We start from the raw sequence: 23,363 nt of genomic DNA, 5'->3' as shown, positions 1-23,363 counted from the left end.
AACCAGTAATATTTGAGCAACATCCCTCCAGATGCTGCTTCCCTGATCACATCCCTCTTTCCAATCTCACTATCCTCTCTGACGCCGAATGATCAGTCCTCGACAAAAGCCTTCGCTTCGTTCCCTTTGTCCACTCTTCAATCTCCTCCCCCCCCCCCCCACAACAACCACTTCCCTTCCCATGGCACCTTCCTGTGCAAGCGCAGAACATGTAACGCCTACTCTTTCACCTCCATTCCCACTGTCCAGGGCCCTAAACACTCCTTCCAGGTGAAACTGCAATTTATTTGTATTTCTTTCAATTTAGTATCCTGTACTTACTGCCCACGATGCGGTCTCCTCTACATTGGGGAGGCAAAATGCAGATTGGGTGATCGCTTTGCTGAAAGTCTCCGTTCAATTCGCAAGCACGATCTTGACCTTCCGGTGGCTTGCCATTTTAATTCTCTGTCCCACTCTGACACTGTCCACGGCTCCTACACTGTTCCAATGAAGCTCAGCGAAAGCTTGAGGAACAGCTCTTTCGATAAGTCACTTTTTACAGCCTTCCGGACTGGACATAGAATTCAACAATTTCTGATCATAACCACAGCTCCCATTTTTTTTACGGACAGCAGGTGCCGGTAATGAATCTGTCTTGCCACTTACCTCTAGACTCATATTTTGGGCCCAGATTTGGCCCTCCAGTTTTTTCGGTGCACCTCCGAGCTCTCCGCCGACATTTTACATCAGAAGCAGTGCCAAAAAAAATCCTTGCGATCATGGCCGATTCTTGGGCCGTTTGTGGAGCTGGCATGGCACAGAACAAAGAGAGGGGGGCGGAGCTAGGTCTTGGTGCAGAAAACAATGCCGGGACCTCTGCACGTGCACGCTAGAGTCTGCGCAATTTAAATGGCCATATTTGCAACTTTTGTTTCCTTACTTGTCCCATGCCTTGTCCCATCATTCCTTTTGTCATTTAATCTCTTCTGCCTTCCACCCTATTGTTTTTTTGTTCTTTCATCCTCCTTTCTCCCCCCCCCCCCCCCCCCCCCCCACCCCCTTTCTCTGCTTTGTATTTGCTTAAATCCTATTAGATCTCTAACTTTTGCCAGTTCTGACGAAGGGTCACCGACCTGAAATGTGAACGCTGTTTCTCTTCACAGCTGCTGCCTGACCTGAGTATTTCCAGCATTTTCTGTTTTTATTAAAATAGTGATAATTGGAAAAACTAGGCTAGAAATTCATAACTTTTACCTGGAGAAAATTTTGGTTCCAAGCGCATCAGACCTGTAAAAATGGTGTCTAGTGGATTCAAGTGATGTGACAGCTTTGCAACAACAAATCTCTTAATTTGGAAAGCAAATTGTCTTCTGCTTTGCTCCATAGTCACATGTTATATGTTTTTTCATTGGTTATACCAGCAACTAAAATGTCTTCATTAAGGGAGAGAATAGTAAAACAGATGTTAACCTTTTGTTGTGAAATAGCCATAAATAAATAAACTAAATAGGAGGTATGTATTTCTCTAGACTTTTACCTGTCCTTGAGTCACGTTTTTTGGAAGATTTCCTGCAACTCTCCATCGCAAATTTTTTCACTGATCCAATCAGAAATGTCATTAAGCAGGAGCGGGCCTCAAACCTCAGGTCTCGGAGATGAATTCTTGATCAGAATTATTTTGTCGCTTGCTATGAGGTTATAATATTGCATATTAATGATAAAAGCTAGTAATATAGCAAATGTCTCATGTATTTTTTTGAACTTTAGGTCTGGCATTTGCTCTGTTGGCTGAAGTCCCTGTTGGCTTTGGTCTCTACGCGGCTTTTTTCCCCATTCTGCCCTATTTCTTCTTGGGAACTTCAAGGCACTTAGCTGTGGGTGAGTACACTTTGTCTGAGTCTTTGTGCTCTTTTTACTGTTGTTCATACCACTAGTATGGGTGTGTTGCAAATAAAGATTTAAATGTTTCCTACATTTGCTGATGCATTTGGGAAATTATTAATGGACACTCTGTTCATGAGAGTGTTTGATCTAAAGCTGCTCTTTATAGGTATAACCTACGGCTTCTGCTTTAAAGATACTTTGTAGGCGGTACTACAACTGAACTTTTATTGGTTTAGCAGAAGTATTTTGAATTTTACTCGGTCAAATGAAACTCAGGTCGTCAGTTTTATACCCAATCAGAATGAGTCCACATCTAATAAAAGCCTACTTTTAGAGTTAGATTCATTACATGAGTGTTTGTGCACTTTGTCAATCAAATCAATGCACATACCCGGTAATGACATTTCCTGCGCAAGAATAGAAACTGAAATGTGAACATTGGGATGAGGCTAGGATGGTGCTCAATTGTCCATATGTACTCTCGCCATCTAGATAGGTTCATGTATGAAGAATGACAATGTGGGTAAGGTACCAGAGGGCACGTGGCATGCGTGGAACCTTCGTCCAGCATGAACTAGCACCTCCTAAGAGGGAAGGAGTAAAAGTTATATGGGTAAAAGGGAACTGGTTTGCATGTTATGGGAATGTTTCTATTTAAAAGCTCCCATCGTACCATCTCCGTCATATGTAATTGTTGTGTTCTGCTCATTTATACATTTATTTGCTTGACTTTGCGTAGGACCTTTTCCAATTACTAGTTTGATGATCGGGTCTTTGATTCTAACGATGGCACCTGATGAAAATTTCCTGATTTCAAGCAACATGACCGAACTCAATAATACAGTTGTGGATATTGTTGCCAGAGATAGCCAGAGAGTCATAATTGCAACTTCAGTCACTGTTCTTGCTGGCATAATTCAAGTAATGCACTTTTAATTGTATTGATATTTCTATTCATCAATAATTACAACATTTCATTATTATTTAAATTGCTCATGGTGATAACTGCTGTTTTCTTCAAATTTTAGCTTCTGCTTGGGATTCTACAAGTTGGTTTCATTGTTCGGTACCTCTCCGTCCCATTAGTGGGAGGATTTACAACAGCGGCTGCATTTCATGTTTTTGTCTCCCAACTGAAAATAGTTTTAAGTGTCCCAACACAGAGTTACACTGGAGTCCTTTCCGTCATATATGTGAGTACTTTCTTGTGCTTGTTAAGAACAAAGTCCTGTTTTATGTAAAGACGTTTTGAATATTAAGATTACAATATCAATTTAAATTGTGATGGTAAACAGTTATTTTGTATTTGAGAGGTATGTTTGCTGCAGTCTGTTTTTCTCTAAGTAAATTAGTTATAAGATGTACAGGAGTCCGAAGAGAATAACCTGCTCATTTTTAAACTATTCAAATTGCAACCATCACCTTTTTTATAACAACATTGTGATTTAAAAGCAAATTTAAGGTAATTCGAACTAAGCAGCAGTCTGATGTTCCATTCCTCATTTCATAAAAGACATGCGTAAAGCCAAACAAAATTGCCATAACAAGACACTACTAAGTGATGACTGAGAAATATAAATTCATAAGCCACAACAACAACAAAAGTAGCAGTCCATCGTGCCTCGTGCAATAAAGAAGCTGCCAGGCAACCATATGATTTGCCTATGCATTTCAAAAATAATCTAGCTGTTGCATATAGACAAATGGTTGAAAATTGGTCCAATTGAACCAAGTTGAAGCCATTTTCAGCGAGGAGACTCGACAGTGCTGGTGAATGTGGTCATAGAGAGGCAGATCCACATTTTTTGTTGGAAAGGGCAATCCTCTGACATGCAGAAAATGTGCCAAAAATATCAATATGTCACTGATCACATCAACACTGTCTCTGCAGAGGACCTGACAGGAGGTCCAAATGAAGCAGAACACAGGTATGAACCAAATATTATAAAGTTGGATTGCAGAACAAGTGTGCACACAAAGGGGAAAAAGTGTAATTGTAAAAGATATGCAAAATAATTGTATTGACACACAAATGTTGACAGGAATGTAACATGGAAGGAATGTAACATGGAAGGTATGTGAAGAGAAAATAGCAGATGTAGGTAGATTATATTCTACACAGCAATACAGGAAAAGCAATATACTGCAGAAAGGAAATTCCATGGGCCAAATCACGGTGGGTTGATGATTTAATGCAAACCAGGACCATATCGTCTGCCAGCAGCCAGTGAAAGGTTGTTGATTGCCCGTTATACACTGGGCACTTTCCCAGTGTGGGGGTGTGACATATGCACAGGACAACGTGGGATAGGGGGCCATGACCAGGTCAGGCATTGGGGCACCATTGCCAGAGGGGCAAAGGATAGAGGTGCCCAATTTTGCTTCTAAATTTAAATGTCGCTTCCCTGCTCAAGTGCTCCAGCTACTTTATGGAGGTTACATAATTTACATAAAATGCGAGGTCGAATGAGTCTTGTGCACTGGCTTTTGATCCTGTTTACATTCATTGCCTGCACTGGGTCAGTTTGGTATGTTGTAGGCCTCAGGCTTCCATGCCCAATTTTCTAGGCACCTGCCACCACATTATCAGCCCGCATATCTCTGTGTCCACTGCACTTGTATCAAGAGTTTTACCTTTAGCCATAATAGAAGGGCATTGCATGCAGGAGGCAACGTGTTATATGAAGAAAACATCACAGATTTATTTGGCAGGAAGAGTCTGGAAAGGATTGAGTGTAGGGATTGGGATGTTACAAATAAATCCTGGTCTGTTCCATATTACGATCAGGTATTCTGTAACTCTCATATATCTTCTTGTCTGTCCATCCACATGATGGTACACAAACACTTAATGATGCATGTAATGACAATCAGTACCACATTGGTAAGTATGCTCCTGATGTTCCATTTGCTCTCGTCATAGATCAGGCCATCACCTGCTCTCTTCATAGATTATGCCATCACCAGCAACACCTAAGGAGCACCACATAACTGAGCACAAACTGGCATCACCTCCAGTTGAAATGGGCACCAGCACAAATGTACACTGGGAGGTGGGGGTCAGTTGGTACAGGAAGAAGACCCAGTACAGAGATACAGACCTTCGCGGGCATGCTTTCAAATGGAGGTTGTAATAGTAGCAGGATGGTATTGAGGAGTCCCTTACCTCCCTGCACAAGAAAGGTGGTTTGGGTAATTTAGCACAATTCAACAATGAGATATCACCACATTTAAATGTGCTTGGATGGGCACTTAAGGTGCCGTAACCTGCAAGGTTACGGACCTAGAGCTGGTAATTGGGATTAAACTGGATAACTTTTTGTTGGTTGGCGCAGATACGATGGTAAGTAGTGCAGGGAATCGAATATGGCCAGGGTGATCTGGACTAGTTTCGATCGCCTGGATGGGTTGGAGAGGAATTTTCCCAGATTTTTTTTTTTCTCCAATTGGCCTGGGTTTTTATCTAGTTTTTGCGCCTCCCAGGAGATCACATGGCTCCAGTTGGGGTAGAATGTAGAATGTTTTAGTGTAAGGGGTGTCGCAGTTGGGCTGGGTGCTCTTCACCTTTACTCCATTGTTCATAGGTTTATATGTAACCTTCAGGGCTGCTGACCGAGGGCCGTGCGGCTCTTTGTTGGCCGGCGCAGACATGATAGACCAAAATGGCCTCCTTTTGCGCAGTAAATTTCTGTTTCTGCTTGAGTGATGTCTTGGGGAAAATCAGTTGTTTACATTGCAGTAAGCTATTGAGTATATGCCAACACCAGAGTATGGGTAATCCGGACATACGACGCTATTGGTACAGTAGGATGCTCACACTACCATGGAGGCTTTGGGATCAAAACTCCAATATCTAGTTATGATTGAGGGATTCCAGCGTCTCCAATGACCACAATTCTTTACTTGCACAGATCAGTGTGCATCATGAGAATATATTTTCACTGGGAGTAGCTCGATTTGAGCCATTTTGTATTCTTGTCATGACAAATTCTGAGCCATCCTGTGCCCCTGTGCAAATGACAGTCGATACTTGACTCAGAACTGAGCACCATGCAAGTACTGATACCGTCATCATCATAGGCAATATCTCGAAATCGATAAAAGTGAGTTCTCAGGTGGCTGTATAGTCCAATGCGGGAATTACAGTCTCTGTCATAGGTGGGGCAGACAGTAGTTGAAGGAAAGGGTGGGTGGGGAGCCTGGTTTGCTGCATGCTCCTTCCGCTCTCTACGCTTGATTTCTGCATGCTCCCAGCGACAAGAGTCGAGGTGCTCAGTGCCCTCCCGGATGCTCTTCCTCCACTTTGGGCGGTCTTTGGCCAGGTGCCGGTGAAAGATTGCACTTTATCAGGGAGACTTTGAAGGTGTCCTTGAAACATTTCCTCTGCCCACCTGCGGCTCGTTGCAGTGTAGGACTTCCGAGTAGAGCGCTTGCTTAGGGAGTCTCGTGTCGGGCATGCGAACGCTATGGCCCGCCCAGCAGAACTGGTCGAGCGTGGTCAGTGCTCCGAAGCTGGGGAAGTTGGCCTGAGCGGGAACACTGACGTTGGTGCGACTATCCTCCCAGTGGATTTGCAGGATCTTGCGGAGGCAGCGCTGGTGGTACTTTTCCAGCGCTTTGAGATGTCTGCTGTATATGGTCCTCGTCTCTGAGCCATATAGGAGGGCGGGTATCACTACTGCCCTGTAGACCATAAGCTTGGTGCCAGATTTGAGGTCCTGGTCTTCAAACACTCTCTTCCTCAGGTGACCGAAGGCTGCGCAGGCGCACTGGAGGCGGTGTTGTATCTCGTCATCGATGTCTGCCCTTGCTGATAGTAGGCTCCTGAGGTATGGAAAATGGTCCACGTTGTCCAAGGTTGCGCTGTGGATTTTAATGACCGGGGGGGCAGTGCTGTGTGGCGGGGTCAGGTTGGTGGAGGACCTTTGTCTTTCGGATGTTTAGTGTAAGGCCCATGCTTGCATATGCCTCAGTGAAAGTGTTGACGATGGCTTGGAGTTCAGCTTGAGTGTGCACAGACGCAAGCGTCATCCGTGTACTGTAGTTCGATGACAGAGGATGGGATGACCTTGGATCTAGCCTGGAGGTGCTGAAGGTTGAACAGGTTCCATTGGTTCTATAGTTTAGTTCCACTCCAATGGGGAGCTTGTTGAGAGTGAGATGTAGCATTGCAGCGAGGAAGATCAAGAAGAGCGTTGGTGCGATGACTCAGCCATTCTTGACCCCGGTCCGGACGTGGATTGGGTCTGTGGTGGATTCCTTGGTCAGGATCATGGCTTGCATGCCATTGTGGAGCAGGTGGAGGATGATGACAAACTTTTGGAGGCAGAGAAACTGAGCTCCATAGTCCTTCTCTGTTAACCATGTCAAAGGCCTTTGTGAAGTCAAAGAAGGCCATATACAAGGGTTGATGCTGTTCCCTGCATTTCTTTTGCAGTTGCTGCACGGTGAAGATTATGTCCGTTGTACTCTTTAGTGGACGGAATCCGCATTGCGACTCTGGGAGGAGCTCTTCAGCCGCAGGGAGAAGACAATTGAGGCGGTTTCTTGTGATGACTTTCCCAGTGGCCGACAGCAGGGAGATTCCTCTGTAGTTACCACAGTCAGACTTGTCCTCTTTTTTGAAGATGGTCACGATTACGGCATATCTGAGATCTCCTAGCATGCTCTCCTCTTTCCAGATAAGAGAGATGAGGTCATGCATTTATGTCAGTAATGCTTCTCCACCATACTTTAGTGCCTCGGCGGGGATATCATCTGCTCCTGATGCCTTGTTCTTGAGTTGACGGATGGCCCCTTTTCTACCTCGTGCAGTGCTGGTGTTTTGCTGAGATGGTGGTGCGTAGCATGCTGCGGGATTGAGTCAAGGACACTCAAGTCGAAGGCAGAGTCTTGGTTAAGGAGATCTTCGAAGTGCTCCTTCCAGCGGTCACTGACTGCCTCGGTGTCCTTAATGAGTGCCTCTCCATTTTTGGCCAGCAGTGGGGTGGGGCCTTGGGGCCTTGGGTGCTTGGGCCGTAGATGGTCTTGACTGCGCTGAAGAATCCTCACACGTCATGGTTGTCAACCAGTATTGCGCAAGCGGCAATTTCGCTCGTTGTGTGACTAGTAGTTGCCTGCGACGGTTCATAGGTTAAATATCAAATTACACATGAGAGAAATGACAGTATCATTAATGTTCGTTTAATACAGGAAAAGTACAAGATTCACTACTTATACTCTAATTCTTTGATACAGAAAAAGTATAAGACTCAGCACTTCTACTCAAAAGTTACTCAATACAAAAGAAGTATAAGACTCACTATTTCTACTCTTTACCTCTGCTTAACTCTGCAGAAAGGCATTCCAAAGGGTGTTCCTCTCTGCTCCAAATACTCTGTCTGTTCAACTCTGCTTAACTCTGCAGAACAGGCATTCCAAAGGGTATTCCTCTCCACTCAAAATACTCTTGTTTAACTCAACACTCTCATAGTTACCCAATTCGTCCCGGGTGATCAATCGGTCCTGACACTGTTCCTTCAAGGGTCGCTCCCTGCTTCTGTTGAGTGTTGGTCCCGGGTTCTCGCTATGGACTGTCCAAACTTGTCCATTTTTATACCTTTTTTGACCCTTTGTTAGCTGTATAGGTTGATACTAATTGCCTGCTTGTTTCTACAAGATGCAGAGACATTCTGCTGTTATCTCAACTTGTCTCTCGCCTCCAAAAGTTATTACCAAGTTGGGAGTCTCCCCTCCCATGTGCGACCATTATTTTGATCCATGGGATTCTTTCTTATCACCCCCCCCTCCTGCTGTGGCCACAGCTAGTCCTGTAATGGTGGGTAACTCCCTCCTGTCCGTTGGTCTTCAAACTGTTATTCCTAGCCTGATGTTTTGTTCGGTCATTAGCTGTTGCTGGAACTTTGTTAATTGGCATTCAGTATTTGGCTTTATTATCCCGTTACTTTCCCTGATGGTTACAACTCTACCTCATCCCATATCTCATTGACCCTGAGGTTAACGCCTGCTTGTTTTTTGTGCAAGAGAGCTTGTTAGTTTTTTTAGACCCCAGGTCTGAGCTAACTTACTTAATCCTTTCTGATATTTCCATATATTATGGTCCCTTTTAGTCTATTTTGTAACGTTCCTACTTGTACACATCCCAATTGTAACTCCAATCTACGTACCAACTTTCTCACATATGCTACCATTATTATTAATGCTAGAAAAATTATTGCTATCAAGATGACTGTAAGATGAGAGAAAAGTCTGATCCAGGGGTGAATATTCACATTCTCTCCCCAATTCCAAATCTCGTCCCACCAACTAGCGATCTTAATTCGGGTAATTTTGGCTTCAATATCTCTGGTATTTATTTCCACTTTTTCATAAATTCTGTAGACCAAATCTAATTTATTTCTGATTTCCGTTAAGTGTTCCTTTTGTAACTGGATATTGATGTCACTTCGGGCGAAGTAAGTTTCCAACTGGGTTTCAAGGTTTCCTGTATCGTGATATTAACTTGTCCTCTTCTTTCGATATTAATAACTTCCTCGTTCCCAATTCTCATAGGTATCAACAGGTGAGTGCAGATGCTTGGTTTGGGTATCGGGCAAATTTGGGTTCCGTAATGGTATGTCTTTTCGGTGGCAGTGAAACAATAAATCCCATTTCCCAAATAAGCACTCCTGCCGAATGTTTGGGCCTTCACATTCTGCATGGTCAGAGTACAGTTCTTAGCAGTGCTGTTCTTGAAACCACACTGGGCCTCGTTGGTAGGATCGATCTTGTATGGGCAGAGCACAGACCGGGTAGTTTGTCTGCATTGGTGCAGACTGGTCCCAGTCATTCCCGTCGGTAGATTTACCGCATATAGTTTCATATTGGTCAGGCCTGTCCATATTCCGTCTTGTATGGTTCTGACATTCCTTACGTCAAACAGTCATGCCGGTTTGGTTATTGAATACTGGTATCCCAATATTATTCCAATTGCTGGCGTTCCTGTTGGCCCGGCACATTCCTCGTTGAACCACACCTTGCAGCGTTCTCGCAATTGGCATCCATCTAAAGGATGGTGTTCCTTATTCGAGATCAGAGTCTGAATTCGGGTATTGTTAATCCAGGTGGGGACTTTCCCCTCATTGGCTTCCTGCAGGTTTTCCCGTAATTATTCTATCATCCAGTTTCCATAAATACCACAAAAACTTGCGCCTGAGTTTGATTCTCTGCTGTCTTGGTAGTATTAATTAATTGGTTGATAGTCTGAGCGTGGCTTTCCAATACGGTGACCATTCTTTTCTCCAGCTTACTACCATCTTTTTCTGCCTCCGCTACCTGTCTCTGATTATCATTTAAACTATTTAAAACCTGTTTTATTTGTCCGGTCAATCCTTTTATCTTGGCGTTCAAATTAGTAATATCTAAAGTATTGACTGTGACCATTCCTGCCCCATACGCTATGTCATTTATAATGTCTCTTTTCCGCCGACTCTTACTTTCCGTTTCCTTCAGCCCTATTTCTTGTCTCAACAGTAGTGAAGTCAAGTCCTGATACAATTTCCTTAAATTGTACGGGCACCAGTTGGGTAACTGAATATTACATGTTAAGTACAACACGTATCAATTCATACTGTACATTGTTATACACAACCTGATTAGTTTCTCGTAACACCACACCTCCCTTTGGTCCTGGTTCAATATATGGACATTCCCACTTACAGGGATATTACAATGCAAATTACAGTAATAAACACACACAATTCAAAATCATTAGTCCATATTTCAGCTGATTACTCCATTCGTTAGGTAGGTTCCAAAAATGTTCTGATTCGTGGTATGGGATTACTTTTGGCATATAGGTCCACCCTGTAGGATAATCAAACATAGTATCAATTGCTCTCCTTACGGAGTAGGTCTTCTCAATTTCCTCGAACCCAGGGCAGAGCCAGGCAAGGGTATTGGATGGTTTCTAGTCCAAGCAACTGTATTCCTTTCTCTCTCTGGGAACCGTCATCCTCATTTCCTTTTCCTGGCCGGGGGGGTGGCTCGAGGTGTGAGACTCATAGCTTCGAAATTCTGTGACAAGCCATCTGTTGGACTTGGTGCCGTTTCATTGTGGGAGGCGTGGGCTTCGTCAGGTGTCCCTGGGGCGGGTACCTGGTTATCTTCTGAATTACTACCTCCTTCTGTGGTGGCTTCCTCTGAACTACTTGCGGCCTCTAAATTTTGGGTAGGTGGCAAGATGGGTATTATACCTTGGGCTGGGATCGGGTTAGCTGCTGGGTTGGGTGGGACGAACTCGGTCTCCCCTGCATCTAACATGATGTGGTGCACCTGACTGTTTATTTTCCCAAAGGGTTTTAGCTGGTTAAGGTGGTGCCACTTATACTTCCCTTGGCCATCCATGACCTTGAACACTGAGGCACTAGCCTTTTCCATTATACTAAATGGTCTGACATATTTAGGGGCAAGAAAGGTTCCTTCCTTCTGTACTTTTACCGTTACGATTTTTAGTTCCCGTGGGTGTACCTTTCCATCAAAATAGGCCTTACTTTCTATGTTTGTTTCCCAATTTCACTGCGGTAGCTATTCCAACTGCTTCCAAATACTTGATCAAGTCTGACATGTATTTCTGAGGACAGGGAAGTTTTCTGGATCACATTCAAATCTAATCCCATGAAGGCTTGAACACCTCTCGTGACCCTTCCGGACATTAGCTCGTGGGGTGAATAGCCTGTAGAGGCTACCACTGTGTTTTGGATGGCCATTAATACATAAGGGAGGACCTTGTTCCAGGACGTGTGGTTGTGTTGCACTAATTTTCGTAACATTGTTTTTAATGTTCGAGTCATGCGCTCTACCACTCCGCTTGATTCCGGATGGTAGGCGATATGGAATTTCTGTTTTACCCCTGCCAATTGCATGACTGCTGCATAACTTGTCCCGTGAAATGTGTTCCCTGGTCAGAATCGATGCCCTCTGGCAATCCCCATCTGGAGAACACTTCTTCCATGAGTATTTTTGCATTTGTGGCGGCCAAATTATTGTTAGTTGGAAATACTTCGATCCATTTGGAGAATACGTCCACCGCTACTCGGATGTATTTCTTGCCACCGGGGCAGATGGGTAAAGGTCCGACATAGTCTATCTGAATTTGAATCCAAGGGCCCTTGCCCTGTCTAGTATGTCCTAATTCTGCCTGGTTTTTGTTCTGTGTTGGATTGTTCTGAGCACATATCAGGCAGTTTTTGACATACCTTTCCACTTCTTGCTGTATTCCAGGCCATCAGCATAGCTCCTTCAATTTGGCCGTGGTCTTATCTATTCCTTGATGCCCATTGATATCCTGGCATTGGTAAATCAATTCTCCCCTTTCTATCACCGGGGCTACATATTTGTCGTCTTTAAGTACTACTCTGTCGTGGAGCTGTAAATTTTGTCCTAGGTATGGTTTGGGACTTGGGTTTCCTAATTGTATGTTTTTAAGATCAGGGTCTGTAGCCTGGCTGGCTGTCAAGTCCAGTATAGGGTGGGTAACAACAACTGGTGCCATTGGTGTGGTTTTTACGTTTTCCAAAGGGTCCCATAATAAATCTGTACAGGTTGCTTCTTTTGCTAGTTCGTCCGCCATTCAGTTCCTAAGGGGGTATTCTTAGTGTGTGCTTTGACTTTGGTTATGACGTACGGACCTTGGTTTGAGGTGGCTGTATCAAAAATCAATTTTAAAAGTAGGGCTGTAGCTAGCGGCCTTCTGTGTGCGGAGGTGAAAACTCTAGCTTGTCCGATGGGCAGGAAATCAGTCAGACTGTTACAGGTGTAACTGCTGTCGGAATAAATTTGGACAGGTGTAGGGTAGTCTTCTGGGTGTATGACTGTGTCGGCGATCGCGCTTAGTTCTGCAATTTGAGCTCCTTTACTCCCTTCTAATTTAATTGGCGTCTGTTCTAAAACCTGTTTGCTGTCTGGGGTCATTTTTATTACTGAGAATCCTGTGCACTGCTGTTTGTTTATAATTGCGGAAGAGCCGTCCACGTAAATGTGGGTTTTAAATTCGACTTCGTGACTGTTGTCTCCTCCTCCCTCCCTTTCTGACTGAAAGGGACCATCTAAGGTACCTGAAGTCAGAATCTCGCACTGATGTGGGTCGCCGGGGTACAACATATTTTGAGCTAGGTTAGTGATCTTGGGCTGATATTGGACTGTAATGACCCGTCCTTGGAGAAGGAGGGTCCATCATGCGATTCGCTGGGAACTGACTGAGCCTTCCTTGAGATTTCCATCCATCAGCATTTTGATGGGGGTGTGTGATAAGATAATAAGAGGCTAAGCTCAATTATGGGGAAGAATTTATGAACCGCCCAAAAGACACTGAGAAGGTTCGTCTCACAGGGTTGGAATGTCGCTTCCATTGGTGTTATGACGTGTGAGGCGTAAGCTACGGTTGGGAATTTGTCATGATGGTGCTGTAACAGTACCCCCGAGAGGCCTGTGTTGTCAGCTTAATTCCAAACATTTTTTAAAAGCAAAGGCTTCAGTTCAATTTTTGTCACCGTGCTGCAACACATCAGTAGTCGTGCTTAGAAGAAAAAAAACAAAATCCATTGTGGCTTTTTTGTGCCAGCCCAATGGGTTAATTCATCAATCCTGATCCTCTTTCTGTTACTGAGGGAAACATCCACTCAAATTCGAAACTTAAAATTTTCTTAATTTTAAAATGCTCAAAATATTTACATTCAACTCTGCAAAAAGGTGTTGCTTTCTGAAGTCTGGTGCAGAGAGTTATCTTCCTTTTTTCACATTTTAAAAGTTTGACAAACACAACAATGGTACCAACAATCTGTAAAGCAACACCACGCATACCAATAGCATTCATTGCAATCCTTCTGTTTTCCACGCATAATAGCATTCCCTCCCTTTTCTCCACTGGTCACAGATTCTGGAATTGGTCAGAACATTTTTTTATTTTAAAATACCCAATATATGTGATTACCTCATGTCCAGAACTAGAGGTTTTCACACAGTTTAAACCAACCAAAATTCCACCATGGCCATAATGAAAGATTGGTTTTCACAAGTTAATTAACCTCAAATTAATTCAAACCAATTTCAAACTAACCAGTGCCAGTTGAAAAACTACAGACAAATAAACATCTACGTGGTTTTTAACTTTACCGTTCACTCTGAAGCATCGCACACAATCCATTTCATAACTTTTCAAATATCCATAGTAGCAAATTCGATGTTCTATCTTCTTAGATTCATAGACATGCTTTTCTATTTTTTTCATCTCTTAAACAGACGGCTTATTACTGTAAACCACAAATATACATTGCCATGCTTTGTACTTCCTTTTGGATCCCGCAGGGTCCTTCTGCTCACCTTGATTCACTTTTTCCTGAAAACTCTTGCTGTCAGATTTCAGATTTTTAAAACTGTTTTTGCAGCTACTGAGGATCTGCTTCAAGTTCACATCCCCCAACTCCGGGTTACCCTTATTTTGTTGGAACACTTGAGGGCCATCTTCCCCAAAAGCATGCATACCACCCTTTTGCACGATCAGTTTATTTTCCGACTCATCTACTTGGTTTTGAGTCTCTGCACTTTTGCCTCATTTTCTCTTCATTTTGCTTGTTATTCTCTGCCATAGTCATACTAGAGGTCAGATTTAATGTATGGAGTTTTTAAAATCGTTTTGGAGAGTCTCAATTTGATTAACTTGCTCTGCCAATTGAAGCCTCAATCCCTTAACTTCGGCTGTCAATTTTCCTACGTCTGTCTGAAGTCCTGATTTTCATGCTCCCATTGATTTTTGTGAAGTTTTGTTAGTCTCTCTGCTTAAGTAATTCTGCATAACATGCTGCCATTAAGACACATTTAGATTCCCTCTTTTCTTTTTTAGTTTTGTCAAAGAATGAGTCTCCTCCGGGAAATCCGGGTGAGCTCATTGTTTCAAGCCACCTCCTGACATATTCGATCAGGGTCTGGTTAAACTGCTCTTCCCACGACTGGGAGCTTCCACCTTTTCCTGTCATTTCTCTTCTGTCTTTCTTAATTAAATTTATCTTAACTCAGCAAAGTCCCATCTGGGTCGTCAATGTTGGGCAAGCGGCAATTTCGCTAGTCGTGTGACGGTTCCTGAGTTAAATATCAAATTACACACCAGACAAATGACAGTATCGTTAATGTTCATTTAATACAGGATAAGTACAAGACTCACTAACTATAGAGTATACGTACTCAATACAAAAGAAGTATAAGACTCACTACTGACGTGGATAGAGAACTGGTTGGCAGACAGGAAGCAGAGAGTCGGAATAAACGGGTCCTTTTTTAGAATGGCAGGCAGTGACCAGTGGGGTGCCGAAGGGTTCAGTGCTGGGACCCCAGCTATTTACAATATACATTAATCATTTAGATGAAGGAATTGAATGTAATATCTCCAAGTTTGCAGATGACACTAAGCTGGGTGGCAGTGTGAGCTGTGAGGAAGATGCTAAGAGACTGCAGTGAGATTTGGACAGGTTAGGTGAGTGGGCAAATGCATGGCAGATGCAGTATAATGTAACTAAATGTGAGGTTATCCACTTTGGGGGCAAAAACAGGAAGACAGAAAATTATCTGAATGGTGACAGATTAGGAAAAGGGGAGGTGCAACGAGACCTGGGTGTCATGGTACATCAGTCATTGAAGTTTGGCATGCAGGTACAGCAGGCGGTGAAGACAAATGGCATGTTGGCCTCCATAGCTAGGGGATTTGAGTATAGGAGCAGGGAGGTCTTACTGCAGTTGTACAGAGCCTTGGTGAGGCCACACCTGGAATATTGTGTTCAGTTTTGGTCCCCTAATCTGAGGAAGGACGTTCTTGCTATTAAGGGAGTACAGTGAAGGTTCACCAGATTGATTCCTGGGATGGCAGGACTACATATGAGGAGAGACTGGATCGACTGGGCCTGTATCCACTGGAGTTTAGAAGAATGAGAGGGGATCTCATAGAAATATATAAAATTCTGACAGGATTGGACAGGTTAAAGGCAGGAAAAATGTTCCCGTTGCTGGGGAGTTCCAGAACTAGAGGTCACAGTCTAAGAATAAGGGGTAAGCCATTTAGGACCGAGATGAGGAGAAACTTCTTCACTCGGAGAGTAGTTAACCTGTTGAATTCTCTACCGCAGAAAGTTGTTGAGGCCAGTTCGTTAGATATATTCAAAAGGGAGTTAGATATAGCCCTTTCGGCCAAAGGGATCAAGCGGTATGGAGGGAAAGCAGGAAAGGGGTACTGAAGTTGAATGATCAGCCATGATCTTACTGAATGGTGGTGCAGGCTCGAAGGGCCAAATGGTCTGCTCCTGCACCTAATTTCTATGTTTCTATGTTTCTTTCTTATACTCTATTTAACTCTGTTCAACTCTGCAAACAAGGCGTTCCAAAAGGTGTTCCTTGCCGCTCAAAATATTCTATTTAACTCAACACTCTCATAATTACCCAATACGTCCCGAGTGATCAATCCGGTCCTGACACTGTTCCTTCAAGGGTCGTTCCCTGCTTCTGTTGAGTATTGGTCCTGGGTTCTCGCTATGGACTGTCCATACTTGTCCATTTTTATACCTTTTTTGTCCCTTTGTTAACCATATGGGTTGCTACTAATTGCCTGCTTGTTTGTACAAGATACAGAGACATTCTGCTGTTATCTCAACTTGTCTCTCGCTTCCAAAAGTTATTACCAAGTTGGGAGTCTCCCTTCCCATGTGTGACCATTATTTTGATCCATGGGATTCTTTCTTATCACCCCCCCTGTGGTCACAGCTGGTCCTGTGATGGTGGGAAACTCCCTCCTGTCTGTTGGTCTTCAAACTGTTATTCCTGGCCTGACCATTTGTTCGGTCATTAGCAATTGCTGGAACTTTGTTAATTGGCATTCAGTATTTGGCTTTATTATCCCGTGACTTTCCCTGATGGTTACAACTCTACCTCATCCCTGATCTCATTGACCCTGAGATTAACGCCTGCTTGTTTTTTGTGCAAGAGAGCTTGTTAGTTTTTTTAGACCCCAGGTCTGAACTAACTTCTTAATCCTTTCTGATATTTCCACAACCAGCTGTTGGATCTCCTGTGCTTTCTCCACCCACCATCTATTCTTTAGGTCACGGCTTTTTTGTTGGACCCTCTGCCTTTATCCGCCTGTAGAGCTGCTTTGCTGCTCCCATAGAAACATAGAAACATAGAAAATAGGTGCAGGAGTAGGCCATTCGGCCCTTCTAGCCTGCACCGCCATTCAATGAGTTCATGGCTGAACATTCAACTTCAGTACCCCATTCCTGCTTTCTCGCCATACTCCTTGATCCCCCTAGCAGTAAGGACCTCATCTAACTCCTTTTTGAATATATTTAGTGAATTGGCCTCAACAACTTTCTGTGGTAGAGAATTCCACAGGTTCACCACTCTCTGGGTGAAGAAGTTCCTCCGCATCTCGGTCCTAAATGGCTTACCCCTTATCCTTAGACTGTGACCTCTGGTTCTGGACTTCCCCAACATTGGGAACATTCTTCCTGCATCTAACCTGTCTAACCCCGTCAGAATTTTATATGTTTCTATGAGGTCCCCTCTCATTCTTCTGAACTCCAGTGAATACAAGCCCAGTTGATCCAGTCTTTCTTGATAGGTCAGTCCCGCCATCCCGGGAATCAGTCTGGTGAACCTTCGCTGCACTCCCTCAATAGCAAGAATGTCCTTCCTCAGGTTAGGTGACCAAAACTGTACACAATACTCCAGGTGTGGCCTCACCAATGCCCTGTACAACTGTAGCAACACCTCCCTGCCCCTGTACTCAAATCCCCTTGCTATGAAGGCCAACATGCCATTTGCTTTCTTAACCGCCTGCTGCACCTGCATGCCAACCTTCAATGACTGATGTACCATGACACCCAGGTCTCTTTGCACCTCCCCTTTTCCTAATCTGTCACCATTCAGATAATAGTCTGTCTCTCTGTTTTTACCACCAAAGTGGATAACCTCACATTTATCCACATTATACTTCATCTGCCATGCATTTGCCCATTCACCTAATCTATCCAAGTCGCTCTGCAGCCTCACAGCATCCTCCTCGCAGCCGAATTGGGTTGCTGCTTTAAGTTCAGAAATGCCTTGTGCTTGCGGCTTATTAGCTCCTGGATCTCCTGGTCCTTCTCGATTTAAACCGGTCTTGGTGTTTCTTGGTTGAGTGACCGAGCATCTCTTCGCAGGCGCTGATTATGGAGGCCTTGAGGGCAGACCAGGCATTGTGGGCACTCTGTGTCTCTGTCATCGAGGGTTGGCAGTGAGGCGCTGGCTGTATAGGGCTTTCTTAACTGGGTCTTTGAGTGCACCAGCGTTGATTTTCCTGCAGCATTGTTTCTGTTGCTGTTGCTGTTTTGGGGCTTTATTGATAATGACGGAGTGGATTAGACGGTGGTCCATCCAGCAATCGGCTCCTGTCATAGAGCGCGTGATGTGCACATCCTTGCGGTCCCTCACTCGGGACGATGACGTCGTCAAGCAGATGCCAGTGCTTGGAGCGAAGGTGTTGCCATGATGCCTTGTACCTGTCCCTCTGACGGAACAAGGTGTTGGTGATGACGAGGTCATGTTCTAGGCATTTTGTCAGGCGCAGGGTACCGCTGGAGTTGGTTTTCCCTACCCCATCTCTGCAGATCATGCCTCCCCAGAGGTCTGTGTCCTAACCGGCTCTGGCATTGAAGTCGTCGAGGAGGATCAGCTTGTCGTCCAAAGGGACTCGGGACAGGGATTGTTCGAGGCTGGAGTAGAATTCCTCTTTGGCCTCATCTGTTGCCTCGAGTATTGGGGCGTACGCGCTGATAACTGTGGCGCACTGGTTCCGGGCTAGGGTGAGCCGGAGAATCATGAGACAGCCCACCAGCTCATTCTTGATGGCGAAGCCAACTCCATGGAGGCTGTGATCTTCCTCTGGTTTGCCTTTCCAGAAGAAGGTGAAACTTCCACCTTGTTCTTTGAGTTGGCCTTCCCCTGCCCGCTGGGTCTCACTTAGGGCGGCGATGTCAACGTTGAAGTGTCTTGAGTTCCCGGACAATGATAGCGATGCAATGTTCCGATCTGTTGCTGTTGGGATTGTTCATGAGGATCCTGATGTTCCAGGTCCCAAACTTTATTTTGAAGGGTGGAAGATGCTGGTGCATGAGTTCTTTTAATGTGGGGTGGCCATTGCACACTGGCTACCACATGGGCTTAGCAGAGCAAGGTCTTTGTCCAATGGCAAGGGGGTCTGAGACGACTAGAGACCAGGCTCAACTGTGTGGGCCTAGTTGCCTACGGTGGGGTGTGAGCCGTAAACTCAGCCCTTTGCTAAGGTGGTGGGAGATCTGAGGTGTGACGAGGGGTGGGGATGAATGACCTGGAGCCCTGCTCCATTTTAGCTTCTCGAAGTGTCGTGAGAGAAGTCAGAGTACTGATAACCACAGCAAGTACACCACCTGAGATTCCTGGCATTGCTTGTTATCATAACTATAGGTAGTAGGCCTTTTGCATTTCCTGCAGCTCAACACTGGCTATTTACCTATTCACCAGCACTAGTCTGTCAATTAGGGGAATATTCCGGTTTGAAAGGCACTTGCACAACTAAAATAATAACATGACAGCAAAACGCATTAAATAGGTACATTACTAATACTGCACATTTTAATAAAAATTCACAGTTCCATTTATAGGCTGTCAAATTTCATTGTGCAAAAAAGAATGCATCAGTTATCTGAAAGCCAAACAAAATAAATGCATTAAAAGGGATTTCAAATTTGGCCAGAGGAAAAGAAAAAAAGGTCCAGTTTCAGAGCTGACTGAAAGAAATGTATAATGAAACCCCCATGCACCTGTCTCCCAGCTTACAATAATTGGTCTGTTGCTTCTTGCTAATGTCGATGTAGTGAAGTATGTGGCAATACACAGCTCCGTTACTTGCTTAATAGAATGGCAAAGTGGCTGACTTTATAAATGTCCCATCTGGATATCTGGATTTGGGATTCTCAATCCTGACTGCAAAGGATCTACCCCTCGAATGGTCAAATCCCCTACAACTAGGACATTCCATTTTCTCTCCCCATCCTCCCTGGTTCCTGCTCAATGGTGTTGTGGTTAGCATTCTGGCTAACCTCCCTGCAGCCTTTCATCCTCATCCTCACAGGTAGCAAGCACCTTGTACCTACAGAACCAGTGCCTACAGGACCTCCTTTTCTACCTCCCCAAGGATCGTCATGCCCTGCTGACTGACGGTCACATACTCCCCTTCCTGTACCTGTGCTTTCATCTGGGTGTGACTGTACTTTGGAATAAACTATCCCAATAAATCCTCCCCTTCCCTTGTGTGTCAGAGTAACTCGAACTTGAACTCCAGCTCGGAGTGCCTCGAGGCAGATATGTTTCTAATGGGAATAGTCATCCGGCACTTTCTCCGTGTCCATAAACTCACACTTACACTTACTGCTGTGCCAACATGTTGCCTGTACTGTCATTTCTAATTTATTTATTTTAATTTATTGTTAACAGTAATTTATTTCTTGAGCTAATTAGTTGGAGTTAATTTGATTTCAAATTAATTACACTCACATATTTATGCATATTCAATATTTAGGTTTATTTGCTCATCTAAGGGATATTATCCTCTTAATACTTAAGATAAATAATACATTAAGCACTTGGCTCGAATTCCTTGGGCTCTGCCAGTCCTTAGTTTTTGCTGACTGACGTCACTTTGAGTTTTTCTCTTTGTCTAGCAACTGCCCCTCTCTGCTGCCGCTCCTTTTAAACTATTACCACTGGGGGTTGCCGTACTTTTTAACTACTGCCTCTCTCTTATTTAAGACTTATTATCAAGGTAATTCTTAAGGTGTCAGCTTTTTGAAGCTGTTGGGTCAGCTTTTGCTGGTTTTTTAGGTTGTCATATTTGATTGATACTTGTCACTGAGCCCTGCCACATCCACGCACAATCAGAAGACCTCGTGGGGAACCAGGTGGATTTGCTATAGGAAGGCCTGTCTGGCACAGTTGTGACCTCTTCAGTTCAGCATAAGCTTGAAACGGTTGACTCATTATTTGCTTGTGCAATCTCCATGACTACATTTCACTCCCAATACAAGCAATCCACACTTGCGTACATAAATTGGGGCATTTCAGATTTCCCAGAAAAGCGAGGAAAACAGGTTTTGGAAGAATAATAAAAACACATCTATGACAGCATTCATTTTTTCTCCTCAAATTTTTGCTCCTTCCATCCATTCCTGGAGGCATCGACTCTGTCACTTTAAGAGTTCAGTGGCTAGCAGTTCTCCACCAGTACCATGCCCAACTCGCCATTATTCATGCATTAGCATTGACTGTGGTGAACATCACATCCCAGTCTAGATCTGTTATTGCCTGATGTCCATACATCAATGAAATTGCATATCTGCCACACTTTACAATGAATTAATTACTTGGAAAATTAGGATTTTTTTCTATTCCCTCCTCCCCCTTCCCCCCCCCCCCCCTGGAGATTGATGGGGGTGTGGGGGAGAGAGAAGAGATATGTTTAACCATGATGGTCCAGCCATTGTGGTGTGAGGTAGGCTTGATGGACCAGCTGCTCTTTTCCTGCCCATCATAATCATATGTTTGTATCTATTTTTGTTCATGTTGGTTAAGAGAGAAAGATTGGATAGTACATCAGGAGAACTCCCTGCTTTTCTTCAAAATACACCGTGGAATCTTGTATGACCAGCTGAATAGGCAAATAGGGTCTAGGTTTACATCTTAAAGACAACACTTTCAACAATGCAGGACACCCTTAGTGCAGCACTAAATATGTATCCAAGTCCATTGTGGGGTTAGAATCCATAACTTTCTGACTCTGATGAATGCTACCAACTGAAATGAGTTAGCATAGTACGCAAGCTTAGTCAATAGCCCCTTCCCTAACCCACGTGTAGGTTCCAAACTGCTATCCTGGCTGAGATGCAACCTTTGTTATAACTTCTGTTTTTAAAATTTATTTTGCAGACTCTTATTGACATATTCCGTAACATTCGACAAACCAATATTGCAGACTTGGTTGCTGGCTTGATCACCTTTGTCGTGTGTGTAATTGTGAAAGAAATCAACAATCGTTTCAAAGACAAGATTAAAGTGCCTATACCTATTGAAGTGATTGTGGTAAGTAAATTATCTATGGTGAAACCTAAAGTATTTTAAGGCAATCACATTGGTGATGGTGAAGCATCAGCCCTTTTTTTTTTCCCCTTTCTGGTTTTTGGTCTTCTCTCCTGAGGGCACTGATATTTGGTTTCTCTGCCACAGGCAGAATAAGAATGAATAAGAGGTGTATGGTATCCCAGCCACGTGCCTCTATTCATAGAGCCGGCATTGAATATCATATATCATCATCATAGACGGCCCCTCGAACGAGGATGACTTGCTTCCATGCGTTCACAGATGTTTTGATGAAGGACCCGATGTCCCAGTCCTGAACTCCAATTGAGGGGGTGGAAGATGCCTGTGCATGAATTTTTTTAACGTGTGGTGACCGTTGCACACCAGCCACCACACGGGCTTGACTGAGCTAGGCCTTTATCCAGTGGCAAGGGTAAACCAACACGACTGGAGACCTGCTCTGCTGCATGGATCTAGTGCGCATACATATTGCAGTGTGGGCTGGCCTGTGCTGCCCCTGGGCCCACTGCTCTTCTGGGCCCTGTACCCTCATCTGTCGCACCTCCGTCACGATCTCTCTCCGCTCCTCTGCCATAAACATTCACCGCATCTCGCCACAAGCACTCGCCGCTCATCCGCCTCAACCTTCCCACTCCTCTGTACCTGGGCCCTGCCGATGTTCCTGCCCACGCTCCAAAATGTCGATCAGGGTTTTGATGACGTCACCCAGTCGCCCATCTCAAAAACGTTGCACACTTGGAGCAGCTTGCTCTGGAGGTTGAAGTGGTATGCCGCTCCAGCTCTTTTATAGTCCGGCCTGCAGAGCTGTTCTAATTAGCGGGGATCTGATTGAGGTTTATAAGATAATGAAGGGAATAGACAGTGTTCCAGCTCACTGTTTATTTCAACTAAATAGGTTATCATTGAATGTCAGCAGACTATTTAGCTATAGAAGGGTTAATTGGGTAATCTAATGCTGTTCTCGCATGATCTTTATTGTGATCCAACTGCCCAAAAATGAACAGGCACATGCCTGATTTTTATTACTTCTAACCCAGGGGACAGTAGTGTCAATTTTATTGCCTCACCTGCTCTGTCAAATAAATTAAGTCCTTGGAATTGAGCCTGAAGGCTTGTGATCTGTTTGGTTTAGTACTACACATTGCCAGGGAAGCTTAAATATATGTTTCCTAAACCAATTATTTCAAGATTGAATTCAGTGTGTTCTTGCTGACTTGCTGCTACTGAGGGCAATGTGGTGTTGCAATGATCCACCGTTTATTTTGCAAGACAGTTTCCACTGCATGGACAGAGATAAAACACTTGCCTAT

General features: G+C 44.1%; 1 protein-coding gene across 1 annotated transcript in view; it reads left to right on the top strand.

The window, feature by feature from the left end:
• Positions 1–23,363, top strand: part of LOC139278090 (pendrin-like) — a gene marked incomplete at its 5' end in the record, with an annotated part of 65,560 nt that overhangs the window by 12,268 nt on the left and 29,929 nt on the right. Inside the window, 4 exons of the mRNA XM_070896747.1 lie at positions 1,750–1,860; positions 2,606–2,787; positions 2,895–3,059; positions 21,883–22,035. Of these exons, the coding sequence (XP_070752848.1) occupies positions 1,750–1,860; positions 2,606–2,787; positions 2,895–3,059; positions 21,883–22,035 (611 nt within the window). The remainder of the gene's footprint in view (positions 1–1,749; positions 1,861–2,605; positions 2,788–2,894; positions 3,060–21,882; positions 22,036–23,363) is intronic.

The sequence above is a fragment of the Pristiophorus japonicus genome, chromosome 13 (genome assembly GCF_044704955.1).
Source record: "Pristiophorus japonicus isolate sPriJap1 chromosome 13, sPriJap1.hap1, whole genome shotgun sequence".
NCBI classification, from domain to species: domain Eukaryota; kingdom Metazoa; phylum Chordata; class Chondrichthyes; family Pristiophoridae; genus Pristiophorus; species Pristiophorus japonicus.
This window is presented reverse-complemented; position numbering and strand designations above follow the sequence as displayed.